Source organism: Chionomys nivalis, chromosome 23, assembly GCF_950005125.1.
Source record: "Chionomys nivalis chromosome 23, mChiNiv1.1, whole genome shotgun sequence".
NCBI classification, from domain to species: Eukaryota; Metazoa; Chordata; class Mammalia; order Rodentia; family Cricetidae; genus Chionomys; species Chionomys nivalis.
This window is the reverse complement of record NC_080108.1, coordinates 29,181,048-29,202,222: the sequence shown is the minus strand read 5'-3', so window position 1 is coordinate 29,202,222 and position 21,175 is coordinate 29,181,048. Positions and strand designations below refer to the sequence as shown.

At 42.3% G+C, this 21,175-nt stretch overlaps 1 protein-coding gene across 1 annotated transcript in view; it reads left to right on the top strand.

Annotated features, from left to right (window-relative positions):
• Nipa1 (NIPA magnesium transporter 1) overlaps positions 1–18,267 on the top strand; it is a 31,297-nt gene extending 13,030 nt beyond the window's left edge. The window contains exons 2-5 of the mRNA XM_057756195.1: positions 1,507–1,554; positions 2,755–2,845; positions 6,798–6,958; positions 12,408–18,267. Of these exons, the coding sequence (XP_057612178.1) occupies positions 1,507–1,554; positions 2,755–2,845; positions 6,798–6,958; positions 12,408–12,919 (812 nt within the window). The 3' untranslated portion in view covers positions 12,920–18,267. The remainder of the gene's footprint in view (positions 1–1,506; positions 1,555–2,754; positions 2,846–6,797; positions 6,959–12,407) is intronic.
• Positions 18,268–21,175: the final 2,908 nt, after the last annotated feature.

Below are 21,175 nucleotides of genomic sequence, written 5' to 3'. Positions count from 1 at the left end.
CTAATGTTGCACATCTTTCCAACAGCACCAGAAGCTGGGACAAGTGTCCGAACACATGCTTTTTGGGGGGGACACTTCATATTCAAACACAGCACCCCATCCTTGGCCATCTCGTAATTCAAGATTCATTCGCTCCAATTTGAGAAGTCCCCGTGATGACTCATGGGTTAATGTACATTTATTGTGAGCCTAAAGAGATGAGTTAAATCAGTGCAGCTTATGGTGAGGGAAGAGAACTGACTTCCAGAAATTGTCTGCTGATCTCTCTTTCTACATACACATGTACATCTACATCTACATGCATGTGCATGCACACACATGCACTCACGCACACATGCGAGTGCACATACACACTCACATGCATGCATACATTTTCCCCTTGTTCTTGAGAAAGGCTAACTTTTGTCTAACTGCCAGAATTTGGGGAAATGGAGTTTCCTCTGTACCTGACAATCACCTTAAGGTCTGAGGAAAAAAGAACCCCACTCATATCAATGATAAACACAACTTTAAAGTAGAAGTCCCCATGAGGCAGGATAAGAGGGTAGAAAGTCCCAAGAATATTTGTATTTTAGGTAGTGACTTATTTAGCCAAAGAAAACCAATGTATGAGCAAGTTGTCTTTGGAGTCAGCCTGTGTTGGTTGAGAAAAACAAAACAAAGCACCCAACCACAACTTCCCTCCATTTGGCCACTTCTCACCCTTTGGTAAAGATTACTTAGGAGGTAAATAAGCAAGATAATAGTCATTCTTTTTTTTTTTTTACTTATTATTATTTAGTTTTTATGTGAAAGATTCTCTTTTAAGTGTTATTGTAAATCTCTTACTGAATGACATATACTGCCTTTTAAAAAGATTTAAGCAATTTTTTAGTCACATACACCCAGACACACACACATGTCTCTGTGTTTGTTGGGGGCATATGGCATGTACAGGTGTCTTCAGAGACTGGAACAATGTTGGATCTCCTGAAGCTGAAACTGCAGACAGGTTGTCAGATGCCTGGGGTGGGTGCTAGAAATTGAACTTGGGTTCTCTGCAAGAACATTAAGTGCCCTTTATTTCTGAGCCATCTCTCCAGCACTCGTATATAGTTTATGGTCTATAAACCTGCTTCCAAAGGCCAGGGAGATGCGTCAGTGGGTAGGAATGCTTGATGTGCAATTATCGAGGCTCTTGAGTTTATTTCCTAGCACTCATGTATGAATCTGGGAACAGCTTCATGAGCATCTGTAACCCCAGAGCACGGACAGGTGAATTGCTGGGGCTTGCTGACCACCAGCCTAACAAAAAATTGAATTCTAGGTTTTGGGAGAGACCCTCTTTCAAGGAAATAAGGAAATCGAGCAATAGAGTGGGGTGCTTGATTCCCTTCTCTGGCCTAAACATGTGCACAGGTATGCAAACTCCTACAGACATGTGTATACACCACACACACACATGTGTACACACACACGCACACACGTAAACCTACTTTTCTAATGTTCTTCTCATTTTCTTTATAGGTACTTCCTACTTAACGGACATTGTGTGGTGGGCCGGCACGATTGCAAGTAAGTGTTTTATATAGTGCAGATTCTCGTCTTTTAATTTTTTCTAAAATCGGTCATTTACCTGGGCAGGGCTGGAAGGGACAAGAAAGTATGACTTTGAAGGTCATCCCGTACCTCCCACTCAGATTCACTCTTTCCTGTTGTCCTTCCCTTTGGTGAGAGGGAGTAGATGGGAAAGTGTGGGACAGGTGACCTGGGAGGAGGAGGCAGAGGCTCCGGCTGCTCCCTACATCAGTAGCCCTGGGCATGGAGAAACTAAAGCAGTTTCTCCTTCCTCTGTAGCAGAGCTGGTGCGTTTGCTGCTGTGCATGTTGAGCCTGTCTTCCTCTGTGAGCACAGTTGATTTAACAGTGAAGTTCCTTGACGCAAAGGATAGATTAAAGATCACGTGCTATAATTTAAAATAAACTATAATTTTTTTAAAAAAAATATGATTTGCCATATATATTGTCTGTTAAGCAAAAAGCTTCATAGCTGAGGCTGAGTCTGCTCACTGGGGAACCCCCTTTTAAGCCCTGTTTAAGAGGAGCCCCTGGGAGTCCTGTACAAGCCAGCTCCAGCCAGCTCCGGCCAGCTCCGGCCAGCTCCTCACACTGAAGGAGGTCCGAGGTCACTGGAAGGCAGCTGGGAAGATCTGCACAACTTGTGGAGGAAAGATTGGTCACTGGGCATTAAGTTGCAGGGAAAAGCATTAAAGGTTCCTCAGTGTGCTACTGTATTGTGTGTCTCTAGGTATGGGACAACTGTGTATATCATAAAAATAGCAGAACACAGTTTGAGTGTTGGTACCATAAAGCAATGAAGAACGTTTGAGTGGGTAGTTATGTTTAACATGATTGAAATAGTACACAACACACGTATGTGCCCAAGGATTACGTGGTGCCCCGTGTGCTACTTTTATGCTACATTTTGCCTAAAAACAAGTAAATTAAGAATGTAGAAGTAAAAAGTATTTTAAGATAGAACTGAAACAATGGAAATATATTCAGTATTGTACTTGTTACTGTGGTGAGGCTGGGGCTGTTTCCATAGAGTTGAGGCTACTCCCCAGGCCAGTTAAGAAGTCCTGCCAGTGGGATTTTGTTTGCTTTCTCAGAAAGGATGCAAAGTAAGTCGTTTCTGAACAGAGTCTTGCAAAATCTTGATCATGGTAAGGAAGCTTGGTAATGGCAAACAGTATCCTTGTGATTCTCTTGACAGTGGCTGTTGGCCAGATTGGGAACTTCCTAGCTTACACTGCGGTCCCTACAGTCCTGGTGACTCCCTTGGGTGCCCTTGGAGTACCATTTGGGTGAGAACTGACATTCTCTTTTGATAGCTAATACTCAACTTACATAAGAAAAAGCCTTTTGTTATAAATGTTTCTGTTAAAAAATAAAGTTATTGCCGGGCGCACGCCTTTAATCCCAGCACTTGGGAGGCAGAGGCAGGCGGATCTCTGTGAGTTCGAGGCCAGCCTGGTCTACAAAGGGAGTTCCAGGACAGGCTCCAAAGCTACAGAGAAACCCTGTCTTGAAAAACCAAAAAATAAATAAATATATAAAAAAAAGGAAAAAATAAAGTTGTTGATGAAAATAGGTCTTTTGTACTCAAGAATTCATATTTTCACTTTAATTCTTTAAATGTATTTCTCTTTTTTTGTTGTTTCATTTTGTTTGGTTTGGGTTTTTTTGAGACAGGGTTTCTTTGTGTAGACTTGGCTCTTCTGGAACTTGCTCTGTAGACCAGGCTGGCCTCAAACTCGCAGAGATCCCCCTGCTTCTGGAGTAATGGGATCAAAGTCAAGGACCACCACCCAAAATTCTTTAAATGTATTTCTATGTAAAGAACTCACTTTATTGTATTTCGAATTCTGGTTTATTCGTGGTTGTCAATGAATCTGATGCTGTTTACTCTCCTGGAAATAGGACAGCAGGGGAGAAAAGGTGGGGAAGAATTACAGAGGAGAGCATACATGGACTGCATTGGACCCAAACATATTGCATGTATGGATATCAAATAAAATATTTAGTAAAAGTAAAAATTTTATATCCAGACTCACCAAAGTAAGTGAAATGAGAATAAGCTGCACAAAAGAAGGGCAGCCACTCTCTGAAAATTGTGGGAGTCTTTTACAGTCGCCAAGTGGGGTGAGTGCCAAAAGATATTTCTGCGTGGGTTTAAGGCAGAGGTAGTGAAGGACCTGCATTTACGGACCAGAAAAATAATATTACCATGATCATACTCAGATTAATCTGTCAAAGTCCCATCTGAATTCTTCATAGAAATTGGTACCCTGTCCCTAAAATTTATACGCAGATGGAAAAAAGTATAAATAAATGAACAATCTTGAAACTATAAGGAAAGCTGGAGGAATTTCAAAGCCGCTTTTAAAATCCAGTACTCAAGGCGAGCGTTGTGTATATGCCTCTGAGCGTAGCTTTTGGGAGCCTGACCCATGGCGATTTCGAGATTGAGATGGGACTAAGCTTCACAGTAAGCCCTCATCTCAAATCAAATAAAAACTACAATAATCAAAACTTGTTGCTGGGTTAAGGAGAGGTGTGCAAATCAGTGAAATAGGATTGGGAGTGCAAGGATCCGCTCATAGTCAGTTGGCTTCTTGCCAGGAATACCGAGCTACCAGTGTACGAAAGAATAGGTTTTCTGCAGGATGGCATTCAAGGGCTGGGGCTGGAGCTCTTGTGTCCCCGTTCACCAATGGTACTCAGTGTTGTCCTAAGCACATACAAGGTCCTAAATTTGATCCCCAACTCTGCCAGAGTGAAGAAACAAAACAGATGGTGCCAACAAACGGGAGACCAGCATGCAAATATTTAAAATCGTTGCCTCTGCCTCACCACACGAAAAGTAACCCAAAATACGTCAGAGAGCTAAAACTGGCAAACTCTTAGAAGAAAACAGTTTAAATGACTGTGATTCTTTAAATCAGGGAATAGGGTATTTAAGTCTGATTCCAAAAATCACACTAAGGAAAAACAAACCAGATACCAAAATTGAAATCTGAAAGTAGGAGGCAGACATGTTTGGGATGTCCAGGATGAGTGCGGGATGGAGTAGGGGAGGCATAATCAAGATACATTGTATCTTGTATGAAACTGATAAAGAATACATTTTAAATAAGCAGTAAGCCCTCAAGATGGCTCAGCAGGTAAAGACAAACCTGATCTTTACTCCCATCAGGTTTGGATGACCTAAGTTCAGTCCTAGGTACAGGAAGAGAACAGACTCCCGTGAATTGTCCTTTGACCTCCAGATGCATACTGTAGAATACACGCCCACACACGTGTCCACACACAAACATACCCACCAAATAAATGTTTCAAAACCATGTTTCACAGGTTAACATCAAGAAAGAAAATTCAGAATAGAAGAGAAATGTTTCAAATTATGTGTATGATAAGAAACTCATCCTTTGGTATACGAAATTCTTATAGCTCATCAATAACCAAGTAGCTATTGCATTCTGGTCTTCTGTGGTATGATAGGCGGGGTCTGGCCTTGTGGCACAGGCTCACGGTCCTGCTGCTTTTGTTCATGGTGGCCCCTTTCAGCCATGGCACGGTCTGACAGATGTCCCAGGCAAACCTGGGTCTGTTTTTTTTTTCCTGTGACCCTCCCCCTTCTCTCATTCCTGATTCTTAGGGCAGCAACATTGACCCTAATCTTAATTACTTTTCTATTGCTGCGATAAGACACTTTGATCAAGGCAATTTATAAAACATGGTCCTTCGCTTACCTGTGACCTGCTCCCTACCTCCTCCTTGTGTGGAGAGGAGCCTCGTCACAGCCACTTAGTCCCTTATTCCCCTGCTGTTCCATTCTCCTCCGAAGACAATACTTAAGTTCTAACCATCTGGTGTTGATATTTCTTTAAATTTTTGTCTGGGTTTTGTTCTTAAATATTTTTAATTAATTTTTTGGTTGGGACCCAGAGTAATCGGTTTCATTATGACCCTTTCACACATACCTGCCACTGGACTTTGTTCTTTTATCTACCACGTACTACGCTATCTAGGCCACCCTGCCCTTGCTGGGTTTCTCATTCCCCCCAGATAGCCCTCTCTTCTGTTTTTGTCATGTCTGTTCCGTTACTTTCTTGTATTTCCATTCACATTAGACCTCCTCCTTCCCTCTCTGATGACGCTGGGCATGCTGGGATGCCTAGCTCTTGATAGATATTTATAAACCTGAGTATAGTTCATGACTTAGGACTTGGGAGGCTGAGGCAGGAGGACTGCCATGAGTTCCAGGCCAACCTGGGCTGCACAGTGAGATCCCATCACATTGTCTTCTTTACCCTAAAAATTACAAATGATAATATACATCGAATAAGTCTAGGTACGTCTCTTCCTGTTAATTTTCTGCTGTCACTTCCTTTTGGTGAGGATAAGGGACGTTTCTCCTGCCTCTTCATGAGCTTTGTAGTCTTAGCTTCAGCGGTGATCCTGTCCGGGGCCTTATTTTTCAAAGAAAATAACCCAGTACATCTGTGAACCTGTTGCACCCTGTTCCTGGTTGTTCATGTCTGAATGTCTCCAGCATAGATAACAGCAATATAGGAATTGCCTAATGCAAGCCCGGTATTTCCAATTCAGGTTTTATATTGACATTAAAGGGAAATAAGAGAAGAAACATGTTGATGTTTTATGAATTTATATATTATTTTTATCTAAAAATGTAGTACTTTATTTTTTAAGTTTTGAGTACTTGTGAAAAATAACCACTATATTCTGTCGATCATGCTTTGGTTACTGTTAGTATTTTTGCATTTTTCTTTGGTTTTTGTGTATGTGTGTTGTTTGCTTTTATAAATAAAAAAGGGATATTTTTAGTTTGTGGCCAATCATAAAACTTTCTTTTATCTGCGAGGTAATTAAGACATTATACATTAATATGAGTTAAGATATTATAAACTACGCATTGCTATGCATGAAAATGATACAAAAACCCAATTGAGTTGAAATAACACTTCAATAAATTTCTGATGGGAAATTAGTTCTTCTATTTGTAAAAACTAAATGCCGGGCTGGGTGTACATGTTGCTCAGTGTTAAAGCATGTTCAGGACCCTGTATTAGATTCTCAGTGCCAAAATACAAATAAAAACATTAAAAAACCTTAATGGAAATAAAATACATCTAGAAATAAAATACAAGTCTTCTAGATAAAGTATCTTTAATTAGCAGAAACAAGTCATAGAGTTTGTTTTAAACTGTAATGATTTCTTTTATTTAATTGAAGGTCCATTTTAGCTTCTTATCTTCTGAAGGAAAAACTCAACATCTTGGGCAAATTGGGGTGTCTGCTGAGCTGTGCGGGTTCTGTCGTGCTGATTATCCATTCCCCGAAGTCCGAAAGTGTGACAAGTCAGGCCGAGTTGGAGGAGAAGCTGACCAATCCAGGTAACTCCTACCGCATGGCCTGTCTATTTCCTGAGGAATCCAGACAGCTCAGGATCCTACTCCATCCCGACACCTCCCGCCAGGGTTTGTCACCACAGATCTTGCCTGGTGGTTTATTTTGTGTGCGCACGTCAGCTGGCCGTGAGTACAAGTCTACCCAGTTTTCAGAGCTCCTCTAAATTTGGCTGGATTCCCTAGAGCGTTCAAAATGACGATAGCTAAGGCTTTATTTCCCTGTTGTCTTAGTTACCTTTGTATTGCTTTAACAGAACACTGTTACCAGTGCAGTTTATAAAACAAAGCATTTAATTGTGCTTATGGTTTCAGGGGTTAAGAGCCCATGATGGGGGAGTAAAGGAATATTGGCCAGAACAGCTGAGAGCTCACGTCTTGATTCACAAGCCAGAGGCCGAGAAAGCTAACTGGGAATGCCTTGAGTCTTTTTTTTTTTTTAAAGATTTATTTATTAGATATACAACATTCTACCTCGATGCATTCCCGCACGCCAGAGGAGGGCACCAGATTTCAGTACAGATGGTTGGGAGCCACCATGTGGTTGCTGGGAATTGAACTCAGGACCTCTGGAAGAGCAGTCAGTGCTCTTAACCTCTGAGCCATCTCTCCAGCCCACCTTGAGTCTTTTGAAACCTCAATGCTTGCCCTCAGGGACACACCTCCTCCAACAAGGCCACACCTCCTCATCCTTCCACCAACTGGGGATCAAGTCTTGAAATATACAAGCCTGGGGGGGGGGGTCATTCTCATTCAGACTACCATCTGAAAACATTTCACATTTTAATTTTGACTTACTCTCATCAAATTCAAAGTATTTTCTGAGTATGCATATACTCTTTATAGAGAGTATAAAGGCATTAAAAAAATAGACCATTCTGTGGAGTAGGCAAGAGTGCCCAATGGGTTCCTATGATTACCAAAGGAAAATATTCATAGGTTACTTCTCCACCCCTGTGCTGGGAGTTAATGAACCCTGGCCTGTGCAGGCTAAATAAGCATTGTACCGCTGAGCCATATTTCCAGTCCATTTTGATGAGTGTGAATGATTCCCTTATGTTGAGATCCCAACTTACTTATGCATTTGTAATTCATTTATATATAATTATGGCTATCATTTTTATTATTATGTATGTAGATGACCTTGGAGGCTAGAGGTGTCAGACCCTATGAGGACTCCAGTCACACTCAGTTATACACATCTCCATTTGGGTACTGAGACAAAATTGGTGTGAATTTTTAACTGCTGATCCATCTCTCCAGTCCTACGTATAAGTAGATATCATGAAAATATTAAGAAAATATAAAATGGTATGGTCTGGCTACTTTCTTTCATTCCCTCCTTTTTTCTTCTTTGTTTTATTTCTTTCTTCTCTTCATCCATCTCCTCCTGTTCCTCTTCTTTTTCCTAGTCAGGGTCACAGTATGCAGACTTGGCTAGCCTGGTGCTTGTGATGTAGCCCTGGGTAGCCCCACATTTGAAGCAGTCCTCCTCACTTGACTGTTGAGATGGCAGGCATAGGACCCACGTCCAGCTATGTTGTGTTGTTGACTTTAAGATGTTTTTGATATATTTATTTTTTTGAGAATTTCTTGTATGTACACACAATGCAATTCGATGGGCCAGAGGGATGGCTCAGAGGCTAAGCGCCCTTGTAGTTCTCCCAGCAGAGTGAGGTATGATTCTTCCCAGCGCTGACATGGTAGCTCACAGTCATTTGTAACTCAGTTCCTGGGGTCTGATGCCTTCTTCTGACCTCCTCAGGCACCAGGCCTGTAAGCAGTACACAGACATACAAGCAGGTAAAACACTCGTACACATGAAAAAAATCTAAAACAAAACACGGTACTTTGATAACATCTACCCTCATCCCTTCTCTCCAGCCCCTCCCATATCTCTTCACCCTCGCAATTGTGTGCACCTTCTTTTAACCTACAAAATCCACTCAGTGCTGATGGTATTTGCGTGGCACAGATCCATCCCTCCCTCCCTCCCTCCCTCCCTCCCTCCCTCCCTCCCTCCCTCCCTCCCTCCCTCCTTCCCTCTGTTTCTAAAGGCACAAACAACACGATTAATTTTTGCCCCAGAGGAAGTTTAAACCAGACTTTATTATATTTCCAAGCTCCCTAATATATGATGCCTAGGGCTGGAGAGATGGCTCATAGGTTGAGAGCACTGACTGCTCCTCCAGAGGACCCAGGCTCAATTCCCATGGCAGCTCACCACTGTCTGCAACTCCTGTTCCAGGGGACCTGACACCCTCACACAGATGCACATGCAGGCAAAAAAACCAGTTTACATAAAAGTAAATATTTTTTAAATATTTATTTATTATGTATACAATATTCTGTCTGTGTGTATGCCTGCAGGCCAGAAGAGGGCACCAGACCCCATTACAGATGGTTGTGAGCCACCATGTGGTTGCTGGGAATTGAACTCAGGACCTTTGGAAGAGCAGGCAATGCTCTTAATCTCTAAGCCATCTCTCCAGCCCAAAAGTAATTTTTTAAAAAAAAAATACATGATGCCTGACATTGAGAGATGAAAACTCAGAGGAAATGTCCTGTAAAGATATTTATAGAAAGAATAGTAGACTGGGGTATGTATTTCACTGCTGGAATGGCAAGACCCTAGACAAGATGCAGAACACCACAGCAAGGAAAGGAGATTCTTGAGCGTGCGATGATGTGCACGTTCTCTGTGCTGGCAGCTTCATTCCAGAAAGCAAAAGCTTGTGCCCTGGAGAGGAAACATATGCACTTGTTTAATATGCAAAGGACAGATTTTTTTTTAATATTTATTTATTATGTATACAATATTCTGTTTGTGTGTATGTCTGTAGGCCAGAAGAGGGCACCAGACCCCATTACAGATGGTTGTGAGCCACCATGTGGTTGCTGGGAATTGAACTCAGGACCTTTGGAAGAGCAGGCAATGCTCTTAACTGCTGAGCCATCTCTCCAACCCCGCAAAGGACAGATTTAAAGACAAAATATGGCTAGATAGTATATCCATGATGTAAGTTTCATATATATAGTTCCTTGAAATAAGACAATGGTGAAACACAGATCGAAAAGTCTCAAATCTGTGGGCATCTGAGAAATGAGAAAGGCAGGTTGAGCACAGGAAAATAAAGAGGTTTTCCTGCATATGAATCCTGTATTCTAACACACAGCTCCTGAGGCAGCTGTCCAAGTACCCATGTGGGTGGTGCTCTTTTCCCTTCTCCACCCAAATAGCTATGCTATCTCTTCTGTCCTTCTCACGGCTGCCTGTGGTGAGACCTGATTTTGCTAACCTCCACTACCCTTGCTTTCAGTTCCTGCTGCCTCACCCTTCTCGATTCCAGAGACCCTTCTGTCATCTGATTTTGTCCCTTCCAGCTTCAAGGTTCTTAGTATCTACCTCACACATGAGATCACATTCATACTACTGAGGATCCCTCGCCTGCTCACTCACGCTCAGCCCCCTTCGGATTTTCTCCTCACACCCCCAAGCCTGTCCCACAATCAGGCAGTACTCTGTGCTTACATGTGCCGGTCCTTCTGCCCTCCACTGCCACTTTGCCAGATTCTAGGTGAGCCTCTTGGACAGCTTTTAACCATCCTTCGGTTGACTCTTTCCCGAGTCTACCTCCAGTGCAGGGCTGAATAGTTTTCTTTTCTCACTCCTGAGGGCCTGAGCTCCCTCTGCCTGGTTGCTTGCATGCCTGCCTGCACTGAATGGTTTGCATTTCGAGCTGTTTTCTAGATCTGTGAAGTCCAGCTGTGAAAGACAGCCTTGTACATGGGACTTCAAAGTAGTCAATATATGATAAATAATAAATATAGCAGGATTCTACCTTCTAAGGTTAGTGTTCAAGTACAGCTATAGCAAAAGGTATATTGAAGTTGGCAGAACCACCCAAAATGTGAGGGTTGGATAAATGGGGTAGTTGTAGATCTAAGCTTCTAGGAGATGTTATGCCATCGGTGTGAGCACTATCGGTGGTGTGACCCTCTGAAATGGAGGCTTGCTCTTGAAGTCCCAACCACAGAAAGAACAATCATCTCTGCCCACATGGAACTTGTATGTGCGAAAATTTTAATATGCATGAAAAATGTACAAGGACTACTTTGTTCTGTTTCTAGTTCGGGTCATCGTAACTAGATTTCTTACATGGAAGTCCAAGAAGACATTCAGAAGTTGTGAAGGACAGAGAATAACTTAGGGTTGTGTGTGCTCTTTGTACCCCACTCACACCCATTGCACATGTGCCCTAAAGCAGTGGTCTCAGCCTTCCTAACGCTGTGACCCTGGAATATAGTTCCTCATGGAGTGGTGACCCCAACCATAAAATTATTATCGTTGCTATTTCATAATTGTAATTTTGCTATTGTTGTGAATCTTATATAAATATCTGTGTTTTCCGATGGCCTTAGGCAACCCTTAAGGAAGGGTTCGACCCTTTCAAAGGGATTGAGAACCATTGCCCTAAAGGTTGTGTGGGTTTAGACCCGGCACACTAAGATTATTCTCACTTTAGCATATGTCCTCTGTCACGCCCTTGGCGTCATCTGTCTGGTAGGTATCTTGGAATTGACTCTGAAGGAAGAACTCATCCCGTGGCTGGGTGCAGCGGTGGCATGCACCTCCAGTCTTAGCCATACACATGCTGAGTTGGGGGGAATCCTTTGAGCTTAGGTGTTCCAGACCAGTTAGAATGACAAGATAAGTCCCGGTCTGTAAGAAAACACAAAGTCCATCATGTGACCGGCTTTGTTTTAAACCTGTTTTTGTGGTTGTTGATGATACTGACAGAGTAGATCTTATAGACATCAGTCGTTAAGAGCAGGATTTCACGTTTTTATTGGGAGCCCAGGAGGGCTTTCTATCAATGGGGTTGATCACAATTTCTTCAGCTGCTCCAGACTTGGAGACCTGGGGGTCACTTTTTTCATTAGAACACCCCTTTATCCATTTGAAGGGTGGTGGGTAGCTATGGCCTGGTTGGATAGGGTGATGCAAAGGCAGAATTACCATGAGGTCTTTAATGGAAAAGGACATAAGGCAAAGATTCCTTGGCACAGGCGTCCCTGAGAAAGAAAACAGCTCTTCTGGCCTAATGTCATCCTTGTGGCTGCGATGGCTTGGACCTACACATTGCTTTTTACGATGCTGAGGGTCACAAGGATGTTGGACGAGTGCTCTCCCACTGAGCCACATTCCCGGTTGCTATGACTGTGCACATGATCAGCGATGATGAGAAGAGTTTTTGTGGAATGGTCCTAGTGGATATACTGATCAGGCTGGAGCTGTGGGGTGCTTGCCTAATCTCTCTTCCCCGACAGAAGGGGTGGCTGGTAAGGGATCAGAAGCTGGCTCAGCTCTGCCATCTGAGAGGGTGGTGTCTGGCGGGCCAGCGCCCCTGGTCACGGTTTCCCGTCTGTCTTGCAGTGTTTGTGGGTTACCTGTGCATTGTGCTGCTCATGCTGCTGCTGCTAATCTTCTGGATCGCGCCTGCCCACGGGCCCACCAACATCATGGTGTACATCAGCATCTGCTCCCTGCTGGGGAGCTTCACTGTGCCTTCCACCAAGGGCATTGGGCTGGCGGCCCAAGACATCCTGCACAACAATCCATCCAGTCAGAGGGCCCTCTGCCTGTGCCTTGTGCTCCTGGCTGTCCTGGGCTGCAGCATTATCGTCCAGTTCAGGTACATCAACAAGGCCCTGGAGTGCTTCGACTCCTCTGTGTTCGGGGCCATCTACTACGTCGTGTTTACCACGCTGGTCCTGCTGGCTTCAGCCATCCTCTTCCGGGAGTGGAGCAATGTGGGCCTGGTGGACTTCTTGGGCATGGCCTGTGGATTTACAACTGTCTCCGTGGGAATTGTCCTTATACAAGTGTTCAAAGAATTCAATTTCAACCTTGGGGAGATGAACAAATCCAATATGAAAACAGACTAAGATGCAGCCACGGGTTGAGGGTGTGAAGAACAGGCGTCGGAGGGGGTCTGTGGTTTTGACTAGATGTCCAGAAGAAAGGACACTCAGTGAGAGTTGCCTGTGCACTAATGATCTAGTGAACGAACACTAGGGAGCCTTGCTTCGCACCAAGGTGGGGTCCAGATCTCTCCCGCACCAGGCTCCCAATGGTTGTCTGGGTATAAACTCTGCTGAGACAAATCCCGTTTTCATTTCCATTAACCTAGAAGCTTTCCTAATTACTTGTTTAAAAACATTTTAACATAATTTAACCAGATAATAAGGGTGAGGTCTTTCTAGTTAGTCCACGTAGGGGAGCAGACATTCTTACCTAAAACCTTGGGAAAGGAAGAAACTTGTGAAACCTGGCCGTCTACAGTAAGCGTGACTGACTTTGTCTTTGTGTTAAGCATGTATAGCATTCAGGTAGCTTACTCAAAATAAGAGGTGTATGAATTGAGTTGTTTCCAGTCCTTTAACAACCTGACTCTCCGACATGGTCCCCAAGACAGTAGTGGGCAGAGAGAGAGGATTTCATGAGGGGATGCAGGGTTCCGTTGACAGGGTGACTTTCCAATTGCTCAAATCGATATTAGTGCCTTTATCATTTGAATGACTTAATTTAACTTTTGCTGTGTATGTGTTATGTGTTCTAATCATAGATAATGTAAAGCAGTTAGAAAAAGCAGTATCTTCAGTGGAAGATAATGAAAACTACAGACACAGAAAAAGATTGCAAAGTGACCCATTTCTCTTTCATTGTCCAATTAAGGACAACTGATGAAGTTCAGAGAGATTTTTTATTTACATTTAACCTATGTTCCTTGGATCCATTATGAAAAACTACCTGCTTTCTGTTTGAGGAGGCATTGTGGCCATTCAGAAGAAATAAACTATTAAACTTGGCAGTCAAGTTGTTAAATTGGAGAGTGTCTGTCAAGTACATCCCACAAGAGTTTAGTCAAAGTACCTCCAAACAGGAACGGGTATCAGGACTGCTTCTACAAAGGGTAATGCATACATCCTTTCAAAGGGGCTTTCTAGCAAAGGTGAGAACAATTTCGCCTTCTTGTTGTTTGACATGGTAGAACTTCTTCATGTTCTTACCAGACATCTTATTAAATGCTCTGACTGTATGCAAGACCCTGGGTTTGATACCCCACACCAGAAACAAGCAACAAAACAACACAACCTTCTTACATGGGAAATAACTGTTAATCATGCAGTGGTTCAGATTAGAAATCATTCTTCCATCCGTAGTAGCCTTCCCTGTGCATTAAATTGGAGCAAGGTACAAAGTGATACATTATAGCATCATATTATGATGTTATATATTCCACATGCTTTGTTTTATATGAATAGAATGTGCCAAGTTTAAAAATGGGGTGGATAAAGTAGCTAAGGTAGAACATGAGTTTTAATAATCCCCAATCGAACTTCTCACTAAGACAAAAATGTGCTTTTCCATATCAAAAGGGCATTTCTAAACTAAAGACCCAGAGACTAGTTCACTGAACTATAGAACAAAAAGGGTAAATAAAATAATAGTTTAACATAAAGGAATCTGGTTGTCTGGCTCATTTGTCAGATTCAATGAACTGAAAGTATGCATGATGACCTGGGTATATTAGTCATTGATTGTGAAGAACAGCAACAAAATGATTTAAACAATTGACAACCTTGCGTGAAGCAGTAGTTAGTAAATGTTCAAGTTCATTCTTCTTTTGTAAAAGCTCTTGAATTTTTTTAATCATCAGTATTATTAGGAATATAAACCTTAATTTATTGAACAGAACATAATCGGAAAGTGTTATACAGCAGGATTGATATAATTTTAATATTAAGGTTTCTGAGGTAATAATATGGCTATACTAGTATAAGGAAGACACTTAAAATGTGGAAATTACCTTGTTTGTTTTGCTGCTTACTATGGAGCTTAGTTTAAATGCATCTGTTGATGTACCTGAGATTTTAATCCATGATTATACATTATGAATATCCAAAGGTATTTTGTGTGTCAATCAAAATTTCACAGTACTAATCGTTCCCCTAAGTTCTAGAACAGGGAGATCACCCAGGTCTCCATCTAGTCGGCAGATTGCTTCAGCAGGATTCTGCCTTTGTTCCAGAGGAACTCATTGCTTTTCAGCTCTGAGAATAATGTCCTAGTAACTGTCAGGAATCGGGTCCAATTTTTAGATTTAACATAGTGCACATATATGTATACTTACTGTTTTATAAATTCAGTTTTCACTTGGAAATGCAAAAGAAAGTAGAATTCCCACATAAGATCTTTGGGGGAAAGTCTAGAATGCAAAGGAACCTCTTGCTGGTTTCTCCAGTAGGAAACACTTTAATTTATGGGGTCTTATTTCTGATAAAACTTAAGAAAACATGCCAATTGTATACTTTTTTCAGGTCTTTAAAATCATCAAAATAAGAACTGTTGGTAGCGATTTAGAGAATTCCTCTTGGAAGACATTTAGGCCATTTCTCTCCTTTTCTACTCGGGCAATGCCTTTGCTCATAAACATCTTTACATTTGAAAAGGTTGTTTTCTGTTTTAAGTATTGATCAGTGTAGGGTCAGGGAGGCATTCCTGCTGGAACCCAGATGCAGGACGCCATCTGGAGCATCTTTCCGGTCTGCACAAAGGCTGTATCTGTGGAGGTTCTTGAGGAGGAAGGCATAACTGCCCACACTGGGACCTCTGGAGAAGAACTGTTTTCCAGTGTCCTAGCTAGCACTAAGGCTATCATCACAATTGCTGCTGTTAGAATCTCAGTAAAATCCATGTGGCTGCTGTGTGTTCAACAATAGGGTCCTAGTTCTACTGTTTACGCCATTTTGTTCTGCTTTATTTTATTATTTCCAGCTCATCACAGAAACAATACATTGATGTTTTCCTTCATTAAGTTTCATGTCTGTTTCCTTATTTCTTTTTGTGGTATTAGGAAGTTGAATCCTGAGCATTGTGTGTGCTAGGCAAGAGATTTACCTTGGAGCTACACCCTAGCCTGCTCGTGTCTGCTTTAGATAGACCCGTAATCAGACGTGCAGAGACAGAGGCCTTCCTTTGTCCCCACAGCTCAGCTGCTGGTAAATGCTGTGCTGGACTCTTAGAAACTGGTCTCCAGGCGTCTGTCAAGTACTAGGATGCAGGGCTTTTTAGATGTGGAAAAACAGATGGTCTGTGGAAACAAGTATGGATGAGCATAGGCTACTGCCCTGTTGTATAATTTGCTTTCTCTTTACCCCTTAAAAGGGGTCATTTCATGTATCCCAGGCTGACCTTGAATTCCCATTCGTATTTCCTCAATCTCAGTGCTGGGATTATAGGCATATGTCATTACACTGGGCCTCCTGAGTATTATAATTTTTGTTGGCAGTGATGCTTTTACTCTACACTGATCTAGCAGAGTGGAGTTCCTCTCTGACGCCTACTTGGTCTTGGTCAGTATTCTCGTGACCTTTAGAAAGACCTCATGACTGTATGAATGAAATCTAAGGACGTATTCTCAGTGTGTCTGACACCAAGAAGCTTGTTCATCTGTTAAACAGGACGGGGGAGAATCTTGGTGTTAAGCATTCTCAGGGACCAAAGCTGTATTATTAGTTCCTTAGCACAGACTTTCTAAGGACATAGCCACGTTTTTTCCTTGGTTTTACTTACTCATGGCTAGATTCTGCTGAGTTGACAAAAGGCCACTTGGCACACCAATCCCATTACAAGCCAGTTCACCACACAGCAGGCCTAAACTTTTTGTATTTCTCCTTGCCACATGACAATTGTTACTGGTGAATCTTAAGAATCTGTTATTTAGCTCTTAAGTGATTTTTCACATCTGGCAAGATTCATATCATATATTATTAAGAATTATAGGGATGGTAATGAGCATTTGGTCCAATATCACTACTCATTTTTGTCAAACACATTTTTATTATGTTATCAAATACAACAAAAGAATATTTTTTAAAAGTAATAACTGTTGCATCAAAAGATATCTACTTAAAAAATTGATATTCTGTAGAAAAAGATGACCATGTAAATAAACATCTAATTCAAATGTACCCAAAGTAATTTAAAAGTATAGTCATAGGCCATGGATTCAGGGAGGATTTATTTATTCATTTTAAAGATTTATTTTTATTTCATGGTTGTGTGGGCATTTTCCTACATGTATGTATGTGCAACACCTGTATGCAGTACTGGCTGAGGCCAGAAGAGGGAGCTAATACTGCTTGTTCATCACCACACTGGCTCTAGGAACCCAACCTAAGTCCTCTGCAAAAACAGCAAATGGTCTTAAACACTAAGCCATCTCTTCAGATCCAGAGGACTTATTTTTTTCTTTTCCCAATATTCTCCCGATTTGTGAAAATATGTGTGAGTTTTTTAACCTTCCTGTGCCTCAGTTTTTCTACCTCGAATGTTGAGGGCAGGTTCTTCAGGTTGATGGATTTTGAACTGAGAGTGTTTTCAGTCGTACTCTGGAAATGGTAGGTAGGAGCACGATGCTGAGAACTGCTCTGGAACATGTGTGACGAAACTCAGCTTGCGGACTTTGGAGCCTGCTGGCAAAGCCAGAAGCGTGTGGAGCCTTGAGCGCCAAACAGCTAAAGGGAACACTGGGTATAAAGTTTGTGTGATTCGGTAAGACTTCATCTTGTTGTACAGTGAGGAAATAAAACATGGACTTCAAAAAGAAAACCATTGAAAGATCAAATTATGACAGCGTGATGGTTCCTTTATGTTCTACTTTGGTTTCTGTGCCGCATGTGTGCCCCATCGATTCTGTTGCCTTGAGTTTGTCATGAGAAAGGTAGAGCTTCCTGCTTCCACGCACCTTAGCCCTGATGCCGAATTGTCTGACTCCAGGAAAATGTCAGGAGCTCCCTAAACACTAATGCCAAAGAGTCTCCTTGAAGAATTCAGATTTCCTTTGTTAGAAGACCTTGCATTTCACTCCAAAGGTGTTTGTGCACTTTACAAAAATTTGAAGCTGTGGCTCTTTAGTTGTGTTCCTTGTTTCCTTTTTAAGAGGATAATTTTTATTTCATCATGAAATTAATATAATGAGAGAAAGAAACGGAGATCAAAAAGAGCATCAAATGTTGGTTGCATAAAAGATTTTTCCCCCACATAAACGTAGTAGGGGAAAATGTTTCCAGTTAGTTCACATACATAATAATCAGTGTCTAAGACTTGCGTATATTTTGCTTCATAGAAGTAGTCATAGCATGTTATAATTGCCTTATGTAATAAAAAGGCTATTAAGTTTTCCAATATTTATTACCCTGTATATGTTTTAAAATAAAGTGACATTTCTAGCTGAGTATGTGTTGACTTTTCCCATTGCCTGGATTCTTACGTCCTTTCGGGTACTACGTTATCCCACTGTGTCACCTTTCTGTTTCATTCATGTGTAAGCTGGGCATGGTGGTGCACATCTTTCCTCTCAGCTTCCAGGAGGCAGAGACCTTCAGATCTCTGAGTTCAAGGCCAGCCTGATCTCCACAGTGAGTCCCAGGATAGCCACGGCTACATAAAGAGCCCTTTTCTTCAAAGAAAATTATGTGTGTGTATGTGCCCAAGTATACTTATGTGTACTGCATGCAGGCAGTGCCCAAGGACACTAGAAGGTGGCATCGGTTTTTCTACAACTGAAGCTTGAGGCAGCTGTGAACTGTTCGATGTGGGTGCTGAGAATCAAACCCTGGGTCTCTGCAAAAGCAGCAAGTGCCCTCAGCCTGAGCTATTGCTCCATCTCACAACACATCATATGTTTACTGGATAAACCAACAGCACAACCACACCAATGTATGGTTACGCAGAAGGTTTCTGTTGTAGATGTGTGGAGAGAATAGCCAGAGACATCCAGGAGAGTCTAGAGCAGAGAGAGAGAGAGAGTAGACTGAACATGACCAGCTGACTAGACCTGGCCATAGAGATGGAGGTGGGGGGAGAGCGAGAGAGGGAGACAAAGAGGACCAAGAGAAGACCCAGAAAAAGGGGCAAAAGAAAGTGCTTAGCCAAAATAGCAGGTCATAAAGGAGAAAGGAGTAGCTGGGGAGGAGGGAGCTCCTGAGCTGGAGAAGGGGAGAAGAGCTCCGTATTTGTGATACTGAGGGAGACTGGAGGCCTGCCTGCAGTTTGGCCTGTTAATAGAAATCATAGGTAGGTTCCTCTGTCAGGGGTCAGGGAAATGGCTCTTTTGGTAGAGAAGAACCAGCAAGTTCCTGAGAAATGCTGACTTTTGTCTAACCACCAGAATTTGGGAACCAGGAATTTCCTTTGCACCTGACATTAATTCATTTGTGGATCTGTTAAGGGGGTGGAATTGCTACTTTTCTGTCACTGTGCACATGTTGAGCTACAGGCTCCTTCAGAGGACATTTCTCATTCAAACCACCACATTTGGCCTCTGGACCCCATGAACTCATAGCCATCTCGTGATGCAAAATGTATGTAGTCCAACTTGAAAAGTCCTCATAGTCTTTTTTTTTTTTTTTTTTTTTTTTTTTTTTTTTTTTTTATTCTTTTTTAATTAAAATTTCCACCTGCTCCCCGTTTCCCATTTCCCTCCCCTCCTCCCAAATATTGCCCCCTCCCCCCACTCCCCTCCCCCTATCCCCACTCCTCTTCTCCTCCCCCCACACCATTCCCCCTCCCTCTCGATACTGAAGAGCAGTCCAAATTCTCTGCCCTGCGGGAAGACGAAGGTCTTCTATCTACGTCCAGGAAGGTGAGCTTCTAAACAGGCTAAGCTCCCACAAAGCCAGTTCATGTATTAGGATTGAAACCTAGTGCCATTGTCCTTGGCTTCTCATCAGTCTTCGTTGACCGCCATGCTCAGAGAGTCCGGAATCAACCCATGCTTATTCAGTCCCAGACCAGCTGGCCTTGGTGGGCTCCTAATAAATCAGTTCCACTGTCACAGTGGGTGGGTGCATCCCTCGTGGTCCTGATTTTTTGCTCTTGTTCTCCCTCCTTCTGCTCCTCATTTGGACCTTAAGAGCTCAGACCGTTGCTCCAAATTGAGACTCTGTCTCTACCTTGATCCATCGCCAGATGAAGGTTCTAAGGTGATATGCAAGATATTCATCAGTATAGGATAGGGTCATTTCAGGTTCCCTCTCCTTAGTTGCCCAAGGTACCAGCTGGGGACATATTCCTGGACACCTGCGAACCCCTCTAGAGTCAAGTCTCTTGCCAACCCTAAGATGGCTCCCTTAGATAGGATATATACTTCGCTGCTCCCGTATCCATCCTTCCTATATCCCAACCATCCCAATCCCCCGAGCTCCTCCCATCCTCCCCTTCTCATATTTCTCATCCCATTTCCCCTTTGCCCCATGCCACCTCACCCGCAAGTTCCCATTTTTTGCCCTGCAATCTTGTCTACTTCCCCCTCTCCATGCGGATGACTATATGATTTTCTTTGGGTTCACTTTCTTATTTAACTTCTATAGGATCGCACATTATATGCTTAATGTCTTTTACTTATGGCTAGAAACCGATTATGAGTGAGTACATCCCATGTTCCTCTTTTTGGGTCTGGGATACCTCACTCAGGATAGTGTTTTCTATTTCCATCCATTTGCACGCAAAATTCGAGAAGTCATTGTTTTTTACTGCTGAGTAGTACTCTAATATGTATATATTCCACACTTTCTTCATCCATTCCTCCATTGAAGGGCATCTAGGTTGTTTCCAGGTTTTGGCTATTACAAACAATGCTGCTATGAACATAGTTGAACAGATACTTTTGTCATTTGATGTGGCATCTCTTGGGTATATTCCCAATAGTGGTATTACTGGATCTTGGGGTAGGTTGATCCCTAATTTCCTGAGAAATCGCCACACTGATTTCCAAAGTGGTTGCACAAGTTTGCATTCCCACCAGCAATGAATGAGTGTGCCTCTTTCTCCACAACCTCTCCAGCAAAGGCTATCATTGGTGTTTTTGATTTTAGCCATTCTGACAGGTGTAAGATGGTATCTCAAAGTTGTTTTAATTTGCATTTCCCTTATCGCTAAGGAGGTTGAGCATGACCTTAGGTGTCTTTTGGCCATTTGAATTTCTTCTGTTGAGAATTCTCTGTTCAGATCAGTGCCCCATTTTTTTATTGGGTTCATTAGCATTTTAAAGTTTAGTTTCTTGAGTTCTTTATATATTTTGGTGATCAGACCTTTGTCTGTTGCAGGGTTGGTGAAGATCTTCTCCCAGTCAGTGG